This window comes from Rhinatrema bivittatum, chromosome 4 (assembly GCF_901001135.1).
Source record: "Rhinatrema bivittatum chromosome 4, aRhiBiv1.1, whole genome shotgun sequence".
Lineage (NCBI taxonomy): Eukaryota > Metazoa > Chordata > Amphibia > Gymnophiona > Rhinatrematidae > Rhinatrema > Rhinatrema bivittatum.
Genome location: NC_042618.1, coordinates 68,674,100 through 68,697,019, shown reverse-complemented (window position 1 = coordinate 68,697,019; position 22,920 = coordinate 68,674,100). Strand labels below are relative to the sequence as shown.

General features: G+C 48.5%; 1 protein-coding gene across 3 annotated transcripts in view; it reads right to left on the bottom strand.

Annotated features, from left to right (window-relative positions):
• GMFB (glia maturation factor beta) overlaps nucleotides 1-22,920 on the bottom strand; it is a 92,802-nt gene that overhangs the window by 5,733 nt on the left and 64,149 nt on the right. For all 3 annotated transcript variants that reach the window (XM_029598294.1, XM_029598295.1, XM_029598296.1), the window contains 2 exons: nucleotides 22,432-22,514; nucleotides 5,981-6,054 (listed from right to left, as the gene is read on the bottom strand). In XM_029598294.1, the coding sequence (XP_029454154.1) occupies nucleotides 5,981-6,054; nucleotides 22,432-22,514 (157 nt within the window). The remainder of the gene's footprint in view (nucleotides 1-5,980; nucleotides 6,055-22,431; nucleotides 22,515-22,920) is intronic.

Sequence of the window (22,920 nt, the reverse complement as noted above, 5' to 3'; positions counted from 1 at the left end):
GGATTACTGTGAACAATTCTGGTCGCCACATCTCAAGAGATAGTTGCACAGGAGAAGGTACAGAGAAGGGTGACTAAATTGATAAAGGGGATGGAACAGTTCCATTATGAGGAAAGGCTGAAGAGGTTAGGGCTTTCAGCTTGGAGAAGAGGCGGCTGTGGAAGGATATGATAGAGGTCTTTAAAATCATAAGAGATCTAGAATGGGTAAATGTGAATTGGTTATTTACTCTTTCGGATAACAGAAGGACTAGGGGGCACTCCATGAAGTTAGTAAGTAGCACATTTACAACTAATCTGAGAAACGTCTTTCACTCAATGCACAACTGAGCTCTGAATTTGTTGCCAAAGGATGTGGTTAGTGCAGTTGGGTTTAAAAAAGGTTTGGATAAGTTCTTGGAGGAGAAATCCATTAACTGCTATTAATCAAGTTGGCTTAGGGAATAGCCATTGCTACTACTGGCATCAGTAGTATGGGATCTACTTAGTGTTTGGGTTCTTGGCAGGTACTTGTAGCCTGGATTGGCCACTGTTGGAAATAGGATGCTGGGCTTGATGGACCCTTGGTCTGACCCAGTATGGCAATTTCTTATGTTTTTATGAGCCTGAGAAGACCCCTCACAGAAAAGGGGTCACCGTAATTGCTTCTTTCCTCCAGTAACCAGGGAACTGGAGATATGCCCCACTTAAAGGCCAGCTTTCTCAACTCACTCCCAAACAAGAATGAACCCTTAAAGGGCATTTTAATAAGATTAGCCTTGGAGGCTGTGTCAGCTGGTCAATTCCACAATCATAGCTGCCGTCTGGCTGCTACCACTGAAGCCACTCCTCTGGCTGAGGTACTGACTAAATCACAACCCGCGTCTGCCAAAAAGGTGATCGTGGGTTCCATAACAATTCTAGAATGCACCCCCGAATCATCCACCTCCTGCGAGAGAAGCAAGCAAGAATGTGCCACAAGAGAACAATATGAAGCAATCTGCAAGGTCATAGCCACTGCTTAAAGATAGGCGGATTAAGTCTATCATGCACATCCTTCAAGGTCACTCCTCCCTCCATGACCATAGTCATCTATTTAGAGATGGCACAGACGTGCATTTACTTTGGGAAAACACAGACATTCCTTCACAGTTTGATCCAGAGGTTATAGGCCTTCCAATGCCCAACCCTCTTTGAAACGTACCTCCGGGGTGTCCCATTCAAGATCAATCAATTCTTGAATGGCTTCCATATCAAGAAAAAAAAAACTTGAGGCTTTACGTAAGGAAACGTAAATGGGATTCTTGCTCGGCTCTGACAGACTCTGCTCCAGGTACTTGCAGCATCTTCAAGGTCTGGGAAATCAGGACCAGTAGCTCATCTTTATGAAAGAAGTACAACATGGTTCAACATGGCTCCAAACCAGGAGGAATTTCCCCATCTTCCCAAGAATCAGTATCCGCCTTATCCATGCCATCTGGGTCCCCAACTGGGATACCCGTGGTGAACTGAGGCATGCCACGGCACCTAACCATAGGACTGGAAGAGGGAGGAGGCCACCAGCTGAGAGTCCGACCTGACATGAGTGGGCGAAGTGGAGGACTGCACCTGTACAAAGGCTTGTAAATCCTGAAAAAACCCTCCACCCACAAAAAAGGAGCCGGATCCAGACCAAACATAGAAGGTACTGGAGCAGGCCCAACTGAACTGCCGTCTTCTGCAGAAGAGCCAGTCAAGGGAGTAGCAAGATCTGGTGCACTGCCAGCCAATGCCGGAACCAGGCCAGAGTGGGAAGATCCAGGCTTAGCAAAATCCGAGGAAAACAACTCTCCCTGCGCATCCAAACAGCACTGACATGTTGGAAGACAGATCAGGCTGAGAAGCCCTAATATGACATGCAACACAGAGAAAAGCTCTTAGGCTTATTTACCAGCACCATGAGTAGCAGTAGCTGTGCGTTTAAACAGCTCACATTTGAAAAATTGCACGCCCCTGAAGAAAGCGCAGCAAGGGGCATGCCAAGTAGTGCGCCTAGCTAGAGCAGATTTATGCACAAAAATGTCGAGCCTAATGCAGAGCTGATGCACTGTGCACACCATAGTCCTGTAGAGGGCAGTAAGACACGCACAGGAGCACATGAAAACACCACTGCGGCCTACCACGTGGTGTGCATTGAAAAAAGAAGCCTGAATGCAGGGCCTAGTCCACCGGGACCGCTCAACCCACCAAGCTGCCCAGGTCCTTAACCCCAACAGGAGCGGGAACAAAGTCTGTACAGCACAGCAAGCACGGAGACCAAACCCCCTGTCTCTAAGTAAAACTTTTTTTTTTTTTTTTTTTTTAACTTATGGGAGCTCAACACTTACCGGCTGAGTGCAGAGACAGTATCTGGCTGTGGGGGTAGAGGGCAATTGCTGTCACCTCCTTTCACACAACAAAATAAATGGAATATCGCCCCATATTTCTTGAGATGTGGGCACTGGGACCACAGCCCTCAGACTGAGGAGCCTTGCCAATGTACCCTCCACTGTCTGCTTCTTCTGCGGGGAGTGGCAAGGAGACTACAAGAACATGTCCCGAGGAATACCGCAAACCACCATCACATATCCTTCTCATATCACCTTCAGGACCCACTGATCTGATCTCAATCCACTTCTGATAAAAAAAAAAAAGAGGTGTCCCCTATCTCCTGTTCCCAAGGGTAGGTCGGCAAACCTTCACTGGGAGACTTGGGAGGTTCTACTACCCGAGCCTGCGCCTCTTCTGGGCTGTCAGGGACAAAAGGACTAAGACCTACCAAAGGGTCTAGACCTCTGAAAGATTGTTCCTGTATAGGGTTGAAAACGCTAGGATCCTCTAGCATGACTTCTCATGTTAAAGGACGGCTGCGCCTGCTTCTTATTCTCTGATAAATAAGGAACTAGAGATTCACCCCACTTACTGGCCAGTTTCCCCAACTTACTGCCAAACAAAAGCGAGCCATTAAAGGGCAATTTGGCGAGGTTAGCCTTGGAGGTCGCATTGGCCTACAAATTTCTGAATCACAGCCCGCATTTGCCAAGAAGGCAGCAGCTGGTTCCATAATTGCACCTGGGAGAGAAGAAAACAAGAGCAAGCCATCAGGGAACAAAAAGAAGTGCTCTGCAAGGTCATTGCCACGGCTTCAAATGCTTGCTTAAGGATAGTCTCAATCTTTATCATGAGCATCCTTCAAGGCTACTTCTCCTTCCACAGGAATAATGGTCTACTTGGAGATGGCACACCCAAGTGTATCTACCTTCAGAAAATGTAAGCACTCTCTTACCACTGGATCCAGAGGGTACAGGCCTTCCAAAACCCGACCCCCTTTGAAATTAGCCTCTGGGGCACCCCACTCAAGATCAATCAATTCCTGAATGACTTCCATCCCAGGGAATAAACAAGAGGCCTTACGCAAGGAAGCCAAAATGAGATTTCTTTTTGGCTCAGACACAGAATCTGCCCCAGGAACTCCAAGCATTTTCAAGATCTGGGAAACCAGAGCTAGCAGTTCATCTCTATGAAAGAACCGTAATATAGTTGTATATGGTTCTAATCAGGGGAGAATTTCACCTCAAGAGAGTCAGGAACGGCATCAACCATGCCATCCAGATCTCTATCCGGAGGTCCCACTGCCATTCTAGAAGTACTCTGGTGCTTGAAAGAAGGTCCAGGCAAGGATACTACCTGCATTTCTGCTTTAGAAGCATTGGACAGAGCTGAGGACTGCGCCTGAAGAAAGGATTGCAATCCATGGGAAATTTCTACCCATGAAAAAGTAGAAGTATCCAGACCATGAGATATCTGAGGTGTACTCACCGAGCTACCTTCCCCTGCTGAGGAACCAGTTAGAGGAGTTCCAAAATCGGGCGCCCCACCTGAGTCATCTTTATCCAGACCAACATCCGGCTCGGAAGAACCAGGCTTAGTGAAATCAGAGGAAAACAATTGTCCCTGAGACTTCAAACAGCACTGGCACAAATTAGCAGGAACTCCTGGCTGAGACGCCCGAATATGACAAGCAGTGCAAACAGAAAGACACTTAGGCTTCTTAGGTACAGGCACCATTATGGCAGACAGTGTGGTGAGTGGCGGCCGGAAACATGAGTCTAGCTGGGTTTTTTGTTTTTTAATATCTATCTATCTATATATATACATACACACACACACACATATATATATATATATATATATATACATACATACATACACACACACACATACGTTCAACCTAGGCACCCAAAATTATGTATCCTATACTTAGGCACCTACCTAGGCATCCAAAAATAAGTGCACAAAAAACATAAACGCATAGTACTACTTGTGCACAGAGGAAGATGAGCAGCCACTATGGCATCACTTAATGTGGATGCACAGACGAGGCCCGACTGTGCATCCAAAAACTGGGCACGCAATCTGGGCACACAGCAAGACGCACACACCGAACCGAAAATCCTGTAGAGGTCAGCCTTAGAAAGCATGTGAAATGCCGTTTGTCCGGGGTCGAGCCTAAGGAGACTGCTCAACTCACTAGGCTGCCCATGTCCTTCAACCTCCCATGGAGGATGAATGTCAGACCTGCCCGCCAAGCATGGAGACCAGGGGAAGGAGGAAGCCTTACACAATAAAAATCTCCTAGATCTTTGTATAATTTTTTCTTTTTTTAAACTTACCTGAGCTCAGCAACAGTTTCCGGCTGCACGGGGAGAGGGCATGTGCTGTCACTGCCACACACTGCTTCCTGCACCCGCTGCCTTTCAGCTGCTCAAGCAACTAAGTCCTCGCCGGCTGAAGCCAACCGGACCAAGGCACTCGTCTAAGGGACCACAGAAATCACCTCAGGAATTCTCAACTGTGGGAGGGACCATTTGGTATCACCACAGGAGAGCAGGACATAATTTCTCTAATTCTCCTTTTCTTTAAAATGAAGCAATTCCCAGTGGGGAGATGCACATCCACCATGTGCTGGAAATAGAGAATACTGGCAGGCTGATGTTAATGCAGGGGTAAATGTACTATGATGTCAGTTTGTTCATTCTCTATCTGCTGGTAGAGGTGCATAACCCACTTATTCTGGATACTAAGACATTTAGTTTTTAGACCTAGTGTATGTTAATAATCTGAAATAAATACATCTCATGAATATTCATTGTGAACATTCTAACGTACAGGCCTGTTGAGAGTCCAAGGACTGAATATGAGAACTAATGCAGTAAGGTATTCCTAATTTGTGTCTACTGAAAAATGCTTACTATATCTGACTCAAAGATTCTAAGTTGGATACATGAGAAATCAGATATCCTGTGAACATCCTTCCAGTTCAGCAACTAAAATCGATCTCAAACCGTTTTGTAGTAGGGCCTAAGTCATGGAGCTGGTGATATCAGCATCCCATGAAGGTATGGAGGGGAGGCAAATGATCACAGCAGCCTGGCTCTGTTCAAGGATACAAACCTGATTTTCACTTATTTAGCATATTTATAAACCACCTCTGACTTTCAAAACTTCTCTCAAGGCACTGCATAACATTAAAAAAATAAGACACACTGCAAACTGTGCACTATTAAAAAAACTAAACCAAAACAAAAGCATTTAAAAACCTAAATCTTAATACAGATGCAAAACTAGCCTAAACTAGAGTCCACTGTATTCAATTGCAGCTACCAGGGTAACAAATATGCCTTAAGATGTTTTTTGAAAGACAGGAAAGAAGATCCATTATTTTCATGAAACCCACATTGACTATTCACAAGGTATACTTTCCTATAGTTCCAGCAACTTAATTTGCAGATTCGATTATTCTGAAAATAAGACTTGTGACTCAAGGACTGGAGTTGGCTATTCTTTAGGAAGACATCTTCATCAGCTGGGTGTGATCAGCCAGCCACAGTAAAGGCTGAGGAAGAGAGCTGGAAATACAGTGATGGGGAACAATATGTTTCCCCCCTTCAAAAAGTGTTTTCTTTCACAGTTTTCAATGTTACCTTTGTAAGTTCAGCTGTTTGAACAAGCTTATTCTTACTTCCAGCATACATCATCTGCTGCTCAGGCTTACATCCTACAACAGCAGAAGGCAAAAAATATTCTAGTTTAACAAGAATATGTCTAAAATAGAAAAAAAGTGTGATTTATTCAGAATTTCTTTTTAAAAAAGGGCTCAATAACATTTTCTTAATTTGTATACCAGTAGCAAAAAATACAATAAAAGATGGCTTTCATTCTCTCAAAACACATATCTAATTATCTAGAAAGTTTAGCAGGAGTAAACAAAACAGCATTTGCCAGATACAGAACCATTTGAAAATCTAACATGATACTGTATAAACTTTAAGTGCTACTTTGCACACTAAGGGGGTCATTTTCCAGAGCGATCGCATGCGAAAAATCCCTTTTCGCATGCAATCACTAAAAAGGGGCGGTATCAAGACCGGAACAGGAGGAGTCGGGGCGGCACCGGTGCGGACACCGCAAAGACATCGCGGACAGCGAAAAGGTAAGAACCCTTTTTGCTGCCAACTTCGCGCCCAATAGCACCACCTTTTATGATGGCACTATTGGGTGTGAAAGCCGGCCCGCCCCCCTGTACCGCGCAATTCAGGAAGCCACAGTAGCTTAGAAAATCTAAGCCTAAGTTTATAAGTGGGCCATATTTTTTAATTTGACTGGGAAAGTGAGATTAAGGCAAATGTCTTGTTTTCACCTGGGTCCCAGAATAACAGGCACAGGGAGATAAAAGGGATGTGCTCAAGGTCACTCATTTAGCCAATGGCAGAGGAGTGTATTGGACTCATGCCCCAGAACCTTTCGACTCTGTTCAATGCTTCTAACCATTAACAGTACAACACGTCTTCCCATGTTCTCAGCATTTTATTTTTCACATGATTTACTTACAAAAACACGGAATGGCTGTGTATATATATGGAAAACTTTGATATACAAGTACCAAGACAGACTGGTTTGGGTTTAGTAGGCTCCTCATGAAGCTAAGAACCATAGATGTAATGCCCAGAGTTTTTGTGGGTTCTAAATAACATTTTTCTGTGGTCTCCCTAAAGCAGCAATGCTTCTAACTTGCTACAAAATCCAAACGTTACAAGTATAAGCCAGCCTCATGACTGCAAAGATAACTCATTGCAGAATGCCTAGTGCTATGCATTGCAAGTAATCCCAACTCACTTGCTCCATAATTCTCACTCTGATTCTCAGCTTGTCCACACCTAGCCTTTGATTTCTGCTGGGCCATATTAGAAAGCAAATCATGGAGCAGAGGCACTCTGGATACTACTAAGGGTCACAGCACAGAAACTAAAGAGTGACAGGACTGGCAAGGTGAGAGGGAGCACAGTCTGAAATTGCTGAGCCCCAGATCATCTGAGGGCTGCCCTCCTTCGAGACTTGCGGCAGCGGTGGTTTTTCCTGGTCTGCCCCAGCATCCATCATCATCATCTGGGGACGCCAGGCAGAGACATTTAAAATACCTTTCCAGCGGCGCTCCAAGGCATCGCCAAAGCCTTCTTTGGACTCGCAAATATTGCAGTGGGACCCTCTTCACATCAAGGCGCCGTAGATCCGTGCCAGGTGTGTTCGCAATGTCCTCTTGAGAAAAAGCAAAGAGCTCCTCTTACTGATTTACATGAAAGGAGGACACAACCTTTGGCATGGAAGATGGGACTGTTTGGAGGGAAATACCTGAATCAGAAAAGCGGGTAGAAGTCTTACAGGCCCGCAACAGAGTGGAGATAACCTCCTCCTTATAACCCTTCTTCCTTAGTCGCCTTAGTGTCCGAGCTCCAAGACAGGGCTTGGAGCTCAGACACTCTCCTGGCTGAGGAAATAGAGACCAGAAAGACAGTCTTAAGGGTCAGATCCTTAATTATGACTTGCCAAAGGGGTTCGAAGGGCGCCTTGCAAAAAATGTGGAGAACCAAGTTAAGGCTCCACGACGGACAAGTAGCCTGGGCAGGTGGGTTCAAGTGCTTAGTCCCCCTGATGAACCGAATGACATCCGGATGGGTTGCCAATGCGTAACCATCGACCCGCCCAAGGAGGAAAAACAGAGTGCCAAAACCTGTACCTGCAAGCAATTGAAAGACAAACCTTTGGAGAGACCATTCTGCAGGAAAGAGAGAACCTGGGACACCGAAGCCTTACACGCCAGAACTCCGGACTCAGCAGACAGTCTCAAACACTCTCCATACCCGAATATAAGCCAGAGAGGTAGAAGTCTTACAGGCCTGCAAGAGAGTGGAGATAACCTCCTCCTTATAACTCTTCTTCCTTAGTCGCCGCTGCTCAAAAGCCAGGCCGCTAGACAAAAGCGATCTGCCTGATCGAAAAATACTGGACCCTGTCGGAGCAGGTTTGGCAGATGGCCGAGGCGGAGAGGATCGTCTGTAGCAAAGTTCACCAGATCTGCGAACCACGGTCTCAGAGGCCACTCCGGCACCATGAGGATGCCCGGCCCCCTGTGGAGTTCTATTCTTCTGAGTACCTTTCCCAACAGAGGCCAAAGTGGGAACACGTAAAGGAGGACATCGTAAGGCCAGGGTAGGACCAGTGCATCTACCCCTTCTGAGCAGTGCTCCCTTCTGCGGCTGAAGAATATAGGGGCCTTTGCATTGCTCAGAGTAGTCATCAGGTCTAAGTGAGGGGGGACGACCCCCCCCCCCCCCCACTTGTGCACGATCAAATCCATCGCCTCTCCGGACCTCTCCCACTCTCCGGGGTCTAGATGCTGACAACTCAGGAAGTCAGCTTGAGTGTCTCCTTCCCCGCAATGTGGGAGGTTGCTAGCCGTTCCAGATGGCGCTCCGTCCATGCTAGCAGCTTGCTGGCTTCCAGGGCAACCGGACAACTCCTGGTGCCGCCCTGGTGATTGATGTAAGCTACCGTGGTGGAATTGTCGGAGAGGACTTGCACAGCATTGCGATGGATCAAGGGCAGAAAAGTCTTGAGAGTCAGACGGACCGCTCAGGTCTCCAGATGACTGATGTGCCACTGAGACCGGATTGGGGTCTATCGTCCCTGGGTAGACTGATTCTGACACACCACTCCCCAGCCGGAGAGGCTGGCATCCGATGTCACAACAATCTACTGAGGAGTCTGCAAGGCATCCCCTTCAACAGGTGGGCGAGAGAGAGCCACCACTGCATGCTATCGATGGTAACATCGGAAAGTGATAAGGGTGTCTGAAACTCCTCAGAGACCAGCTTCCAGCGGGATAGCAAAGCTTTCTGCAAAGGACGCATATGCGCAAAGGCCCAGGGAACCAAATCTATAGTTGAAGCCATAGTGCCTAGAACCTGGAAATAATCCCAGGCCATGGGGACCATGAGAGATAATAGATGTTGGACTTGACCCATGAGCTTGAGTGCACGGGCCTCTGGTAACAGAGCTTTGCCCACACGAGTGTTGAAGCGTGCTCCTAAGAATTTGAGGACCTGAGAGGGCTTGATGTTGCTCTTTGAGAAATTGACTATCCACCCGAGGGAAGTGAGAACCGACAAGACCCGGTTGATCGCTATCACGCACTGGTCCTCTGACTTTGTCCAAATGAGCCAGTCGTCCAGGTACAGGTGGACTAGGACTCCCTCCCATCGGAGGAAGGCCGCCACTACCACCTTGATCTTGGTAAATGTGCGTGGCGCGGTGGCGAGACCGAATGGGAGTGCTCGAAACTGAAAATGTCATCCCAGGATGTTGAGACGAAGAAATCTCTGGTGTTCCTGGCGGACCGGGATGTGAAGGTAGGCCTCCGTCAGGTCGAGAGAAGCAAGGAACTTCCCTGTACAAACTATCGCTATGACTGCCCTCAGGATCTGCATCCGAAGATGGGGAACCTTAAGGGCTTTGTTGACTCTCCTGAGGTCCAGGATCGGTCGAAAGGAACCGTCCTTTTTGGGGACGACGAAGTAGATGGAATCCCTGTTCCTGGAGGGGGACCGGGACTATGGCACCGAGCGCTTGAAGCCTGTCGAGAGTCTGGCACACCGCTGAGTGCTTCCGAGTTCCGCAGGGAGAGATCAAGTAGAGGTCCAGGAGATCCCGAGCGAACTCTAATGCGTTGCCTCTTTCGATGACTTCGAGGACCTACTGATCCGAAGTAATTAAGGCTCATTCCTAAAGAAATAGGGGCAGCCAACCACCTAAGTCTGGAATGGAGGAATGGGCAGGCCGTATCTCATTGTGAGGAATTTGCGGCGGTGCCTTGATGGGTACCGTCTCGGAAGGGCCGCCTGCCCCGAAAGGAGTGAGACCATGCTAGAGACCTAGTAGAGGTGTTTCGTTGAAAAGCTCCACGCGGCTTGTTGTACCTGCGCTGCCCCCAGAAACGAGAGCATGACGGAAAAAAAAAGGATCTGGACTGCTTGGGGCGGTCCTCCAGTAGCTTATGAACCTTGTTGTCACCCAAGAATTTGATAAGCTGGTCCAGGTCTTCGCCAAAAAGAACTTACCCTTGAAGGGTAGAGTACCCAACTGCGATGTAGAAGAGGAGTCTGCAGCCCAATCACCTGGCTGATACCACTGAGACCATAGCTCTGGCTTGCACCCTGAGGAGATCATAAAGAACATCAGCCCCATACGCAATCGTGCCTTCCAGCCTGTTCCTCCTCTGCAGACAGGAGGTCCTGGGTGCTGAGTAACTGTTGAACCCACCTGAGGCTTGCCTACTGCACGAGACTGCTACAGACTGTGGAAATCGAACCCCGAGCTCTGCCAGGACTGCAGGAATGAGGGGTTCCAACTTTTCCCTCTGGAACAGACGTACCACCTGAGGGTCATCACCCTCCAAAGAAGCCTATTTCCCTTGCTCCACGGGAGGGGGAGGAGAGGTTCCTACACCTGCACTGCCCGGCACGTCCAGAGTGGCAGACCCTCCTGAAACCACCGCGCCTTTTAACTTTGTGACCCTTAGAGATGCGGGAACATCGACACGCTTGGCTACCTTGGGGGGCAGCCCTTGCGTAGGTCTGACTGGCAAGGCACCACCTTGCAGAGACCTGGAAGCCAAAAAAGCTTTATGCTTAAGGAGGACAAAATAAAAAAGGAATCAGAATCAACATCCTGATCTGGAAAAGCAGGGTCCTCCTATAAAAAAAACCTGATCCTGAGCTGCATTCTCATCAGGAGTTGCAGGGACTGGATACAATGTTGGAGGAAGCTCCCCCTCCCCCACAGCTCTTGCCCGAGCTGCATGACATGTGCTTAAGACTTGTGCTTAAGATGGCTGCCGTCCCTGCACTGAGGGAGAAAGGACCAGGTCTGAGCTCCTGCGGAGCCTGAAGTTTTTGAGCCCCGTGAGGCTTGGCTGTTGCTGCAGACCCTTGAAAAGAGCTGCCCACCCCTCCTGGAAGGCACCTTGAGCAAATCCCAGTCCTAGAAAACCGCGCAGCTGATTCTTCACATGCTATACACCAGGATGGCTGCGGCATGCTGGGGGGGGAAAAAACGGCTCACAAAAACATGAAATCAGCCAAAAACCCAGCGATTCAGGTGGGCAGGGGTCCTGGATTGCAGCTGACCAAAAAAGAATTAAAAAAAAAAAAAAATTTTTTTTTTTTACACAGTGCTTAGACACACGGATGAAGAGAGGGACTGAACCACCAGTAATCACTTCCCCGGCTGCTTACCTTGCTGGAGCCTGCAATGAAAAGCATGGGTAAGCTGTGACTGATGGTCTTTTTTTTTTTTTCAAAGAAACGAGCAGAGGAATGGGAGCCTCTCTGCTAAAAGACCTGAGGCAGGTGCAAAAAAAGGGGGGAGTGACTTGACCACCAGTATCAGCCTTTTAAGCCAGGCAAGTGGTCACCAGGAAGAGGGGTCCCAGGCTGAGTACTCAAGGGGAAAATTTCCCCTGGGACCCTGTAAGAGCTGTGAGATAGAGCTGTCTCACATAGACAAGTTTGATTTCCTTCAAATTCTTTTCTTTTTTTTTTACATATAGAAAACGAAGACTGAAGAGAGACCCCTGTGGCAGAGAATATCATGGCATGCTGGGCATGCTCAGTGGCCTCACAGGGCCAGTCAAAAGTTTCTAGAAACTTTGACAGAAAGTTTTCCGCAATAACATCAATGATGTCACCCATATGTGAGAACTAGCATCCTGCTTGTCCTGGGATAAACTGTTATTATATTATTATGTGTTTCCGGACTTCACCTGGGATAAAATGTTATTATATTATTATTATGTCCTGGGATAAAATGTTATTATATTATTATTATGTGTTTCCGGACTTCACCACCCAAAAGACTACATTACACAATCTGCCTCCACTTTTTAATCTTCTATACATGTTTATTGTATTGTGACATCATTTAAGTAGTCAACCCAGTAGTTATCCCAGAGAAGCTACCTTTTGTTGATTCTTCGAATAGTCACTGTTTCATTATGTTACATGCAAAGCCTTTTGTTGATTCTTCGAATAGGTACTGTTTCATTATGTTACATGTAAAGCCTTGTTTAATATGTTACATGTAAAGCCTTGTTTAATATGTTTCTTGTAAAGCCAAGGGCACTGTTTCCCGTCCCGAGGCATTTTTGCTGTTACCTGTAAACCGGATTGATTTGTTTCCTAAAAGAAAATTATTACTTACCTGCTAATTTTCGTTCCTGTAGTACCATGGATCAGTCCAGACAGTGGGTTATGTCCCCAATCCAGCAGATGGAGTCAGCACAAGCTTTGAGGGGGCGTATCCATATATACTACTACCCCCTCTGCAGGAGTTCAGTATCGAGTATATCAAAGCCCGAGTAGAAACCCCCGAAGGATCAAGTTTGTGAAAACTGATAATGAAAACAATTGTAACCGCAACAAGTAACTGCAAACATCCTACCAACTTGTAGGGAGCTGTGAAAAACAGCGAAAAGAAACAACTGTGAAGACACAGAACACTGCGAGCAAGAAGCAGCGCAGAGCTGAGCAGGATCAAGAACCCAAACGCGGTGGGCGTCTGGACTGATCCATGGTACTACAGGAACGAAAATTAGCAGGTAAGTAATAATTTTCTTTTCCCTGTACGTACCTGGATCAGTCCAGACAGTGGGATGTACCCAAGCTTCCCTAAATCGGGTGGGGTCCTGCGAGGCCTGCTCGGAGAACCTGCTCGCCAAAGTGTCCAGAGACCGAAGAGGCGAGGTGCAGACGATAGTGCCTCGAGAACGTGTGTAACGATTTCCAGGTGGCTGCCCTACAAATTTCCTGCGAGGATACCGAGCGAACCTCCGCCCAGGAAGCCGCCTGAGAACGTGTAGAATGCGCTACGATTCCGGGTGGGGGAGTCCGACCCGCCCCAATGTAAGAAGCAGCAATGCCGGCCTTCAGCCATCTGGCAATGGTAGTCTTTGAGGCCTGAGACCCCTTCTTAGGACCGGCCCAGAGTACAAAGAGATGGTCAGAGGTTCGGAACTCATTTGTAGCCTCCAGATAGAGGCGCAGAGTGCGCTTGACATTCAAGAGACGGAGAGACTTCGGCTCTGAGGAAGAGAAGGACAGCAACTCCACCGTCTGGTTCACATGGAATGCAGAAACCACCTGAGGAAGGAAGGAGGGAACGGTGCGAAGCGAAACTCCAGAGTCGGAGAAACGGAGATAGGGCTCTCTACACAACAGAGCCTGCATCTCCGAGATGCGTCGAGCGGAACAGATGGTCACAAGAAATACAGTCTTGAGAGTGAGATCCTTTATCGTTGTGCTGCGCAGCGGCTCGAACGGTGGTCCCGACAGGGAGCAAAGCACAAGGTTAAGACTCCAGGAGGGACAAGGGTCCCGTAACGGAGGACGCATATGCTTGACACCCTTGAGAAAACGAGCAATGTCAGGATGCTGTAGAAGAGAGCCCCCATTGCTCAACAGCGAACCAAGGGCGGCCACCTGAACCCGTAGTGAATTATAGGTGAGCCCTTTTTCCACCCCCGCCTGTAGAAACTGAAGGATCTGAGGTACAGAAGCCTTAGCGGGTCTCGTGGCCTGGCTGGTACACCACAGCTCGAACACCTTCCAGACTCGAACATAGGCCAATGTCTTTCGTGCCCGCAATAACGTGGATACTACCGCCTCCAGGTAGCCCCGACGCCGGAGGCGGCGCCTCTCAAAAGCCAGGCTGCAAGACAGAAGAATTCTGCCTGCTCGAAAAATACCGGGCCCTGATGTAGGAGCTGGGGGAGGTGCCCCAGCCTGATTGGCCTGTCGATCACCAGCTGTAGCAGGTCCTCAAACCAGGGTCGCCTGGGCCATTCTGGGGTGACGAAAACCACGGTCCCCTGATGGCTTTCTATTCTGCGGAGCATCCTGCCCACCAGGGGCCATGGTGGAAAAGAAAGATATGGCGGCCACGGGAGGACCAGGGCATCCACTCCCTCCGCGCTCTCTCCGGCGACTGAAGAAGCGTGGAGCCTTGGCGTTGAGAGCGGACGCCATCAGATCCAAGTGGGGGGCCCCCCACCGATGGACGAGAAGTTGCATTGCTTTGTCGGAGAGAGACCACTCTCCGGGTCCAGCAGTTGACGACTGAGGAAGTCCGCCTGGACGTTGTCCACACCGGCGACGTGCGAGGCCGCTAGCCGGACGAGATGACGCTCCGCCCATTGCATCAGCAGCGCCGCCTCGAGCGCGACCTGCGGGCTGCGCGTGCCTCCTTGTCGGTTGATGTAGACCACGGTGGTAGCGTTGTCCGATAGGATTCTGACTTCTCGGTTCCGAAGAAGCGGGAGGAAATGTCGCAGAGCTAGCCGGACCGCTCTGGTTTCCAGACGGTTGATTGACCACTTCGCCTCCACCGTGGACCACGTCCCCTGCGTGGCGCTTCGATCGCAGACTGCACCCCAGCCTGCTAGACTGGCATAGGTGGTCACCACCACCCAATTTGGCAGATCGAGGGACATGCCACGGGCCAGGTTCGGCGGATCCAACCACCAGCCCAGACTGTCCCTGGCATTCTGTGGGAGCGGGAGAATCATCTGATAGTCCTGCAATACTGGTTTCCAACGGGAGAAGAGCGCCCACTGTAAGGTCCTGAGGTGCGCGAAAGCCCAAGGTACAAGGTCGATGGTGGACCCCATCACTCCCAGGAGTTGCAGGTAGTCCCAGGAGGTGGGCTCTGGTAACGCAGAGAACCGTCGTGTGTGATCCCGCAAGGATTGAGCTTTGTCCTGGCGCAGAAAAACTTTGCCCAGTAGGGTGTCGAAAGTTGCCCCCAAAAAAAAACCCAAGCGTTGCGAGGGCATGAGGGAGCTCTTGGAGAAGTTCACTACCCATCCCAGGGAATGTAGAAACCGTACTACTTGAGTCACCGCTGAGCGTCCATGATCGAATGACTTCGCCCGGAGGAGCCAATCGTCCAGATAAGGATGAACCAGGATGCCCTCCTTCCGGAGAGCTGCCGCCACAACTACCATGATCTTGGTGAAGGTGTGCAGCGCCGGCGCCAATCCAAACGCGAGAGCCGTGAACTGAAAATGCTGGTCCAGAATTTTGAAACGAAGGAAACTGTGGTGGTCCGGGCGGATGGGAATGTGCAGGTAGGCCTCCGTTAAGTCCAGGGAGGCGAGGAACTCCCCCCGATGCACCGCCGCAATCACTGACCGGAGCGTTTCCATGCGGAACCGAACTACTCGAAGGGATTTGTTGACTTCCTTGAGGACTAGGATAGGCCGGAAGGAACCGTCCTTCTTTGGTACGACGAAATAGATGGAATAGTGGCCCGAGCCCACCTCTCCGAAGGGCACGGGCGCAGTAGCGCCTATCTCCCGGAGTCTGTCCAGAGTCAGCTGCACCTCTCCTCTCTTGAGGTCCGAGCCACAGGGGGAAAAGATGAACCTTCCCTGCGGGGGGCGGACAAATTCCAATGCGTAGCCGTGTTTTATGGTATCCAGGACCCGCTGGTCCGAGGTGATCCGTGCCCACTCCGCTTAGAAATATGTTAGTCGGTCCCCAATCCTGGGGACAGGGGAGTGGGCGAGACTGGCATCATTGTGAAGACTTGGTATAGGGGTTCCCGGTTCCGGGAGTAGTGCGTGCAGGCCGATGCCCGCGGAAGGCGCGCAACCAGGGCTGAGACCTGGGGGCGGATGGCCGGGAGCCCGTCTGTCTGTAGCCCCTGTAGCGCCGTTGCGCTCTGGCTCTGGTCCGAGAAGAAGAAAACGCTCTGGATGGTCGAAACCTATCCTCCGGCAGCCGATGAACAGCGTTCTCCCCCAGGGACTTGATGATCTGGTCCAAATCCTCCCCGAAGAGGAACTTGCCCCTGAAGGGAAGAGAGCCCAGACTGGACTTAGAGGACGTATCAGACGCCCAATTGCGTAGCCACAGTAGTCGTCGTGCTGCCACTACCGAAACCATGGATCTTGTGAGGACCCGAAAAAGGTCGTACGAGGCGTCCGCCCCATACGCCACTGCGGCTTCTAGCCGATCTGCCTGGGCAGCCTCATCGGACGGCAGGTTCTGAGACGTGAGGAGTTGTTGCACCCAAAGGAGACTAGCCCGCTGGGCAAGCAAACTGCACATCACCGCCCGCATACCCAGAGCGGAGACCTCGAAAACCCGCTTAAGGAAAACTTCCAACTTACGATCCTGTGTGTCCCACAACGCCGCACCTCCCGTCACTGGGATAGTCGTCCTCTTCGTGACCGCCGACACTGCGGAGTCCACCTTTGGGACCTTGATGAGGTCCAGAAAATCTTCGGGGAGCGGGTACAGCTTTTCCATAGCCCGGCTGCTCTTCAGGGAGGCCTCCGGGGTGTCCCATTCCCTGGTGAGAAGTTGTAAAAACGAGTCATGAATGGGAAAAGCCCGAGCCCTCGGCCGGAGTGCCGCCAGGACAGGATCTCCCTTCCTTGAAGAAGTGATGACAGCGGGAGCTACTGGGGCAGGCGGGTCTGGTGGCGGATCCAAATCTAATTCTTGGATGATCTGCGGGATGAGGTCGTCCAGCTCTTCCTTCTGGAAGAGGCGTAGGGTACGCGGATCATCCCCCTCCTGTGTGCCGTCCCCTTGTCCCCCGTCTGGGAGGTCAAGTCCATGTCCCGCTGGGTCTGGCACCGCCCCCACTGCCGCGGGCGTGGATCGGACCCGGGTAGGAAGGCGGGAGGCCCCCACTCCCGGAGGGTCGGGGGGGGCCGGCGTCGAGGGCGACATCCGAGGGATCTTAGGAGGGGGGGGGGGGTCCCACAGGTGCTTCCAGCCCCTGCAGATAAGCGGTATGCATGAGCAGGATAAACTCCGGAGAGAACCCCGGCCTGCTCGGGTGCGCTTCGGGGGCGGCGTGGTTCCTGCTCCCTGGCTCTGGGTGCTTGGTTCCTGCACCAAAATCGGGGGAACACCCCCGCTGGTAGAGTCCTCCAGGGATCCGTTCTCCCTCGTGGCCTCCAGGGATCCGTTCCCCCTCGTGGCCTGCGCCTCAGGGCGCTCAGAATGTAAAATGGCCGCCGTTCCCGCCAAAAAATGGCGGAGTGGCCGGCCCGCACCGCCCGGGCAAAAAAGAGAAATCAGTCAGGGACTGTGAGGTACCTTCCCCCCTGGGAAGGCATCGTGCACAGATGCCCTCCCGGGAAATCCGGGACCCCGGGTCTCCGCAGGCCGCACAGCGGGACGGCCGCGGCATCGGGATCGCTGCAGGAGAAAAGAAAAAAGCCACGGGGGGGGGGCCACGCGCACAAAGGCGCCGCTGCGGGGGGGCCCGGTCGGCCCGCACTGCCCGCTGTCTGAAAATAGAGGAGGGTGCCGCGGGGGGGCCTTCCTGGCCACACGACCCGCCCCAGACATCTTTCCCTAAATGGCTCAGCAGCCCATGAGGAGCTGTAAAATGGCCGCGGGTGAGGGAGTAAAGAGCGAAGAGGCCGGCTCCACCGGCTTTCGCGGGCACCGGGGGCTGAGCTGTAAAGGAAAAAACTACAAAGGAAAAACAAACTTACCCCTGGCTGCAACGAGAAATAAACAGCAAGGCCGCAGAGAAGAGACAAGGAAGATAAGCCACTCCCCAGAAGTTGAAAGAACTCTGCCTTTTTTTTTTTTTTTTTTAAACTTAATACAAACTTGATACAAACTTGATCCACAGAAAAAGACAACAACAAGCCATAATCAAGCAAGAAAGTGAAGGAAAAGGAGGGGAAGCCTGATTCCCCTACTCGCATCTGCTGGAGTCAGAAGATACTGAACTCCTGCAGAGGGGGTAGTAGTATATATGGATACGCCCCCTCAAAGCTTGTGCTGACTCCATCTGCTGGATTGGGGACATAACCCACTGTCTGGACTGATCCAGGTACGTACAGGGAACAGGAAATTCGGTATATAAAAATTCTAAATAAATAAAATAAATAAATAAACTAAATTTTCCTAAATCTACTAGTGTTTCCCCAATTGAATTAAGAAAATTCTATGTCGAGGTTATTAAAGTTCCTCAAGATTTGGTTCCTCCTACCACTAAAGCATATTATTTACCGTTGATGTCTACTGGGAATTCCAATGGTCAGTCTCCATTGCAGGCTAAAGCATTGGAAAACCTGATAGCTTTATTGCAGGAATCCCAGATAGAAGTTCAAGGTGTTGCTACTATACTTGTTTTTGCTTTGGAACATGATCGCATATGGTCCAATAAGAATTTTCTGGGGCAACATTTGGCGATATTTCCTGATGTCGCTAAGATTGAAGGAGTTCAATTTCATGAACATCTGAAGAATGAAATAACTGAAAGCCTCTCGACTAACCATGCCAGCAGTGAAACGCACGGCCATTTTGGATGTACTAACATTTGCAACGCAAACGGCACATAATGCGTAGTGACGCAGTTACGCACTAACATTTAGTGTAACGTGACTCCATTTTGGAATAATAATTTGTATTGTATTAATACGAATGCCGCTATAAAATGTCTAACATGTCAATTAAATGACGAAACAATAGTCTGATTATAAGCTACACCTACTAGGGGACCACGCTAGCAAATGCTTGTTCAGCAGAAATTAGAACGCATGTGTGAAAGATAAGAACTGTAAGGTGTATAAAAGTTTGCTCCGAAGGGGGCGTGGCATGCAGTTGTACTAAGCCCTTGTCTTAGCTGCATCTTGCTGGCAATAAAAGTCTATCTTTACGGATCAGTTGTCTGGGCCTCCTTACTGACTTTTAGAGACGGTTACAAGATGACAACTTAGACGGAGGTTATTTCTGACTAAAAAGCAATGTGTATTAAATATTGGTACATCTTGTCTTTTACAGTTTCCTTGTAAGTATTATTAAAATGCCTACTAATAGTTTTGGACCCAGACTAGTTGGAAAATGTTCTTGGGAACCGAGAAAGACCATCTCCTGTTCTTCCTTAATGCTGCAATGTCTCTGCAAGTTCTACTATAGATTTACAGTGCTTTTCCTAGTATTATGTATTCTATTATTGGTCCCCACTATTGTGGTCTTATAGGATAATATTTCTTCAGTGTTTGTTTTTCTAATTATCGGAATATCTTTTGATTGTATCAGTGTTATTTATTTAATTCTTTTATATGCCGACCTTCATGACAAGGATCATATCAAATCTGTTTACAAGGAACCTGGGGTTTAACATTAACAACCATTTAACAAGAGGTCATTAACAAGAGGCAAAGTTACATTTAACAAGGTGGTGTAAACTTGTGTTGCTTCACTTGTACATTAAAAAAGATTCTGAAAATAAAGAGGAAAAAAAAAAAAAGTGAACCCAGCCAGGGTCACAGTTTCAGTGATATCACTCAATTTTACAAAAAGGGGCCCACTGTGGCACTGGGGTCAGAGGCAATTTCCTTCCTCAACCCTATCACCGCCCTTATAAACCAATCCTGATAGTACCAGCAAGAGTTATAGAACTGTCAGAAAGGAGACATTGTTCCTGGTGAGCAAAATACAAGCTACAAAATATTACAAAATTTATAAGAACACGAGATATAGCATGCCGAGTCAGGCCAAAAGGTCCATCGAGCATCCTGACTCCAACAGTGGTCAATCTGGGTCACAAGTACCCACTAGATCCCAAAAGAACAGATCCATTTCCTTGTTGCTCACTTCTAAGGACAAGTGGTAGCTTTTCAAAATTTACCTGGCTAATAATGGTTTATGGACTTTTCCTCCAGGAATTTGCTCAAACCACTTAAGCCTAGCTATGCTAGATGCCTTAACCACATCCTTCTCTCAACCTCCTCTCGCCTCCCTAGCCATTCCCTCTTTCCCCCTTGAGCCATTTTCCACTCCCCCACTGATCCTCTCACCTCCAAGAATGTTATAACCCTAAACTGATCCTCACTTATCTCCCATCCCCTCTCCCCCCTCCCAGCCTCATCTCCTCCTCTCTTCCATGCATTCCCCTCAGCTGATTATTCTTGTCCTCTCCAACTCCTCATATCTTTCAGCTTATCTTCTGTCATTTCCCCCCCACCCCTCACCCTCCACTATCAATACCCCTCCACCTAATCCAACCCTCAAACCCCTCTCCTGCATCTCATCCCTCCCTTCAAATAGCCCCTTCTCCAAACCTCCCCTCACCAGATCAACATTTTCCTTTTGGCCTGGACCAAAGGGCAGGCTGATGACAAGGCAACATTTTTCTCTTGGGGAGGTTCAGTGTTGGGTGAGAAGATAACAGTTGCTATCTTTACTGACCCATACACACAGCCCTCCTCTTCCCCCTCATGTTTTTTCCCAGGGCCAGCAGAAGCATTAGGTGGAGTAGGCAGTGACCTAGGCTTCCGGAAGTGGGCGGGGTGGCAGAGTAGCTGGTAAGGACAGCAATTTTGAAAGGAGTGCAGGAGGGACGAGACACGGTGCAGGTGAGACTGAACTGGGGGCATTTTTCCTTTTGTTTTGAGGAACTGTGGCAGTTTGTGGTGTATGATTTGCATCGTGCAGAAAGAGACAGAGAAACTCAGCACAAGGCCTGTGGGTTAATGGAAGCTCACAGGCCCTGATCCCTTTTTGTGCAGAGCTTCCTACCACCACCGGGCCTGTGAGCGCATGCTGGCTCACAGGCCCTATGCAGACTTCCACTACTAATAATGCTGCTATTGACGTGTGTAGAGTGCTGCCAAATGAGGCAGTTGTGAGCCCGGCTGAAGGTTTTATGATCCTAGTTGGGGTCCCAACCCAATGTTTGGGAAGCCCTGCTCTATCATATCCCTTCTCAGTAGTCTTTTTTTCCCCCCAAGCTAAAGACTCCTACCCCATTTAACCTTCTTTATAAAGGGAGTCATTCCATTCCTTTTATCATTTGTTGCCCATCTCTCTAATTTTTTTAGTTCTGCTTTATCTTTGAGATGAAATGCCCAGAACTAGATACAACATTCAAGATGTGGGTCACATCATGAATCAATAGAGAGGTTATATTCTCCATTTTAAATCTCCATTTCTTTTCAGATCACTTCTAATATTCTATTTGCTTTTTTTTGACTGCTACCACACATTTAGCTGAGGTTTTTAACATAATTGTCAACAATGATACCAAAATCCTTTTCTTGGATGGTGACTCCCAAAACAAACCCAACATTGTGTACCTATAGTTGGGATTTTATTCCCCCATGTGCAACTCTTTGCACTTGTCAACATTAAATTTCATCTGCCATTTTGATTCCCAGTCCCTCAATCTCACAGGATCTTTATGCAGCTCCTCACAGTTGGCTCATGTTTTTAACTTTAAATAATTTTGCATCATCTAGAAATGAGGCAACAAGTTATGTGATCAAATCGGCAAATCATTTATGAATGTTACACAGCACTGGTCTCAGTACAGATCCCTGGGGCATTCCATTATTTACCTTTTGCCACTGGGAAAACTGATGGTTAGATTTTACCCTCAGTTTCCTGTCTTTTAATCAGTTACCAATCCACAATAGGACATCGCCTCCTATCCCATGACTTAAATTTCTTGAGAGGTCTCTCATGAAGGACTTTGTCAAATGCCTTTTGAAATCCAGATACACTGACTAGCTTACCTTTTATCCACATATTTATTAACATGTCTATATGGCCAGTAATTTTGTTTTTAAGACTAACTTGCTTAGAACAGACATCAGGCTCACAAATCACCTTTGTAACCCATTTTAAAAATTGGCATTTTGCTGGTCACCCTCCAGTCTTCAGGTACTGTGGCTGTTAAATGATAGGTGACAGATTGCCAATCTGCAGTAACAGGTCTGAAATTTCATCAAAATGCTTTTTATATCAAAAGGTTCCAGAAACATATAGACCCACAGTTGTGCATTTCAATGCAGACAGCTCATTTGCTGACTATGTTGAAACATCACCAACAGTGATAATGCCTTTAAGGAAGGGTAAAACAAATGTTACTCTTACAAGGACAACCAATGCTCCCTCAAAGAGAAGCTCAAAAAGCTGTTCTGTGAAAATGCAAGTTTGATGAATAGAGAACATGAAAAAGTATAAAAAGGAATTTTTGGTAAAACTCATAAGAAAAACAAACTCACCAACTGGACTGGAGAATATAAAACACAATGGAAATGAAACTCTCCCATCTTCATGCTCGTACTTGTAACTGTACACTATGAATGTTTACAGAAGTTAAGAAAACTGACAGATGAATGGAGCTGTACCACTTTCCTCCATCTATAAAGAAAACTAAAGCCCAGCAAAATTAGATTTAATCTTTCTTCCTCTCTACCACAGTCTCTCTCTGGTTTCCCAATTTATGCTTTGCTCTTAATTGTTTTGGGACTTTTAGTCCACTTTTCTAAATATTTCTGAAGGCAGTTTACAGCATTATTAGTATTTAGCTACAAGACGTCCCTGTCTCTATTGGCACATGAGGCAATGGAAGATGAACTGATTTGCCCAAGATCACAGGATTGTTAGTGGGGTGCGGGGGAGTGGGATTTGAACCCTGGTTTCCCTGGTTCTCAGTTCATTGCTCCAACCACTAGGCCACGCCTCATCTTCATTCAATGCTTCCAATCCTT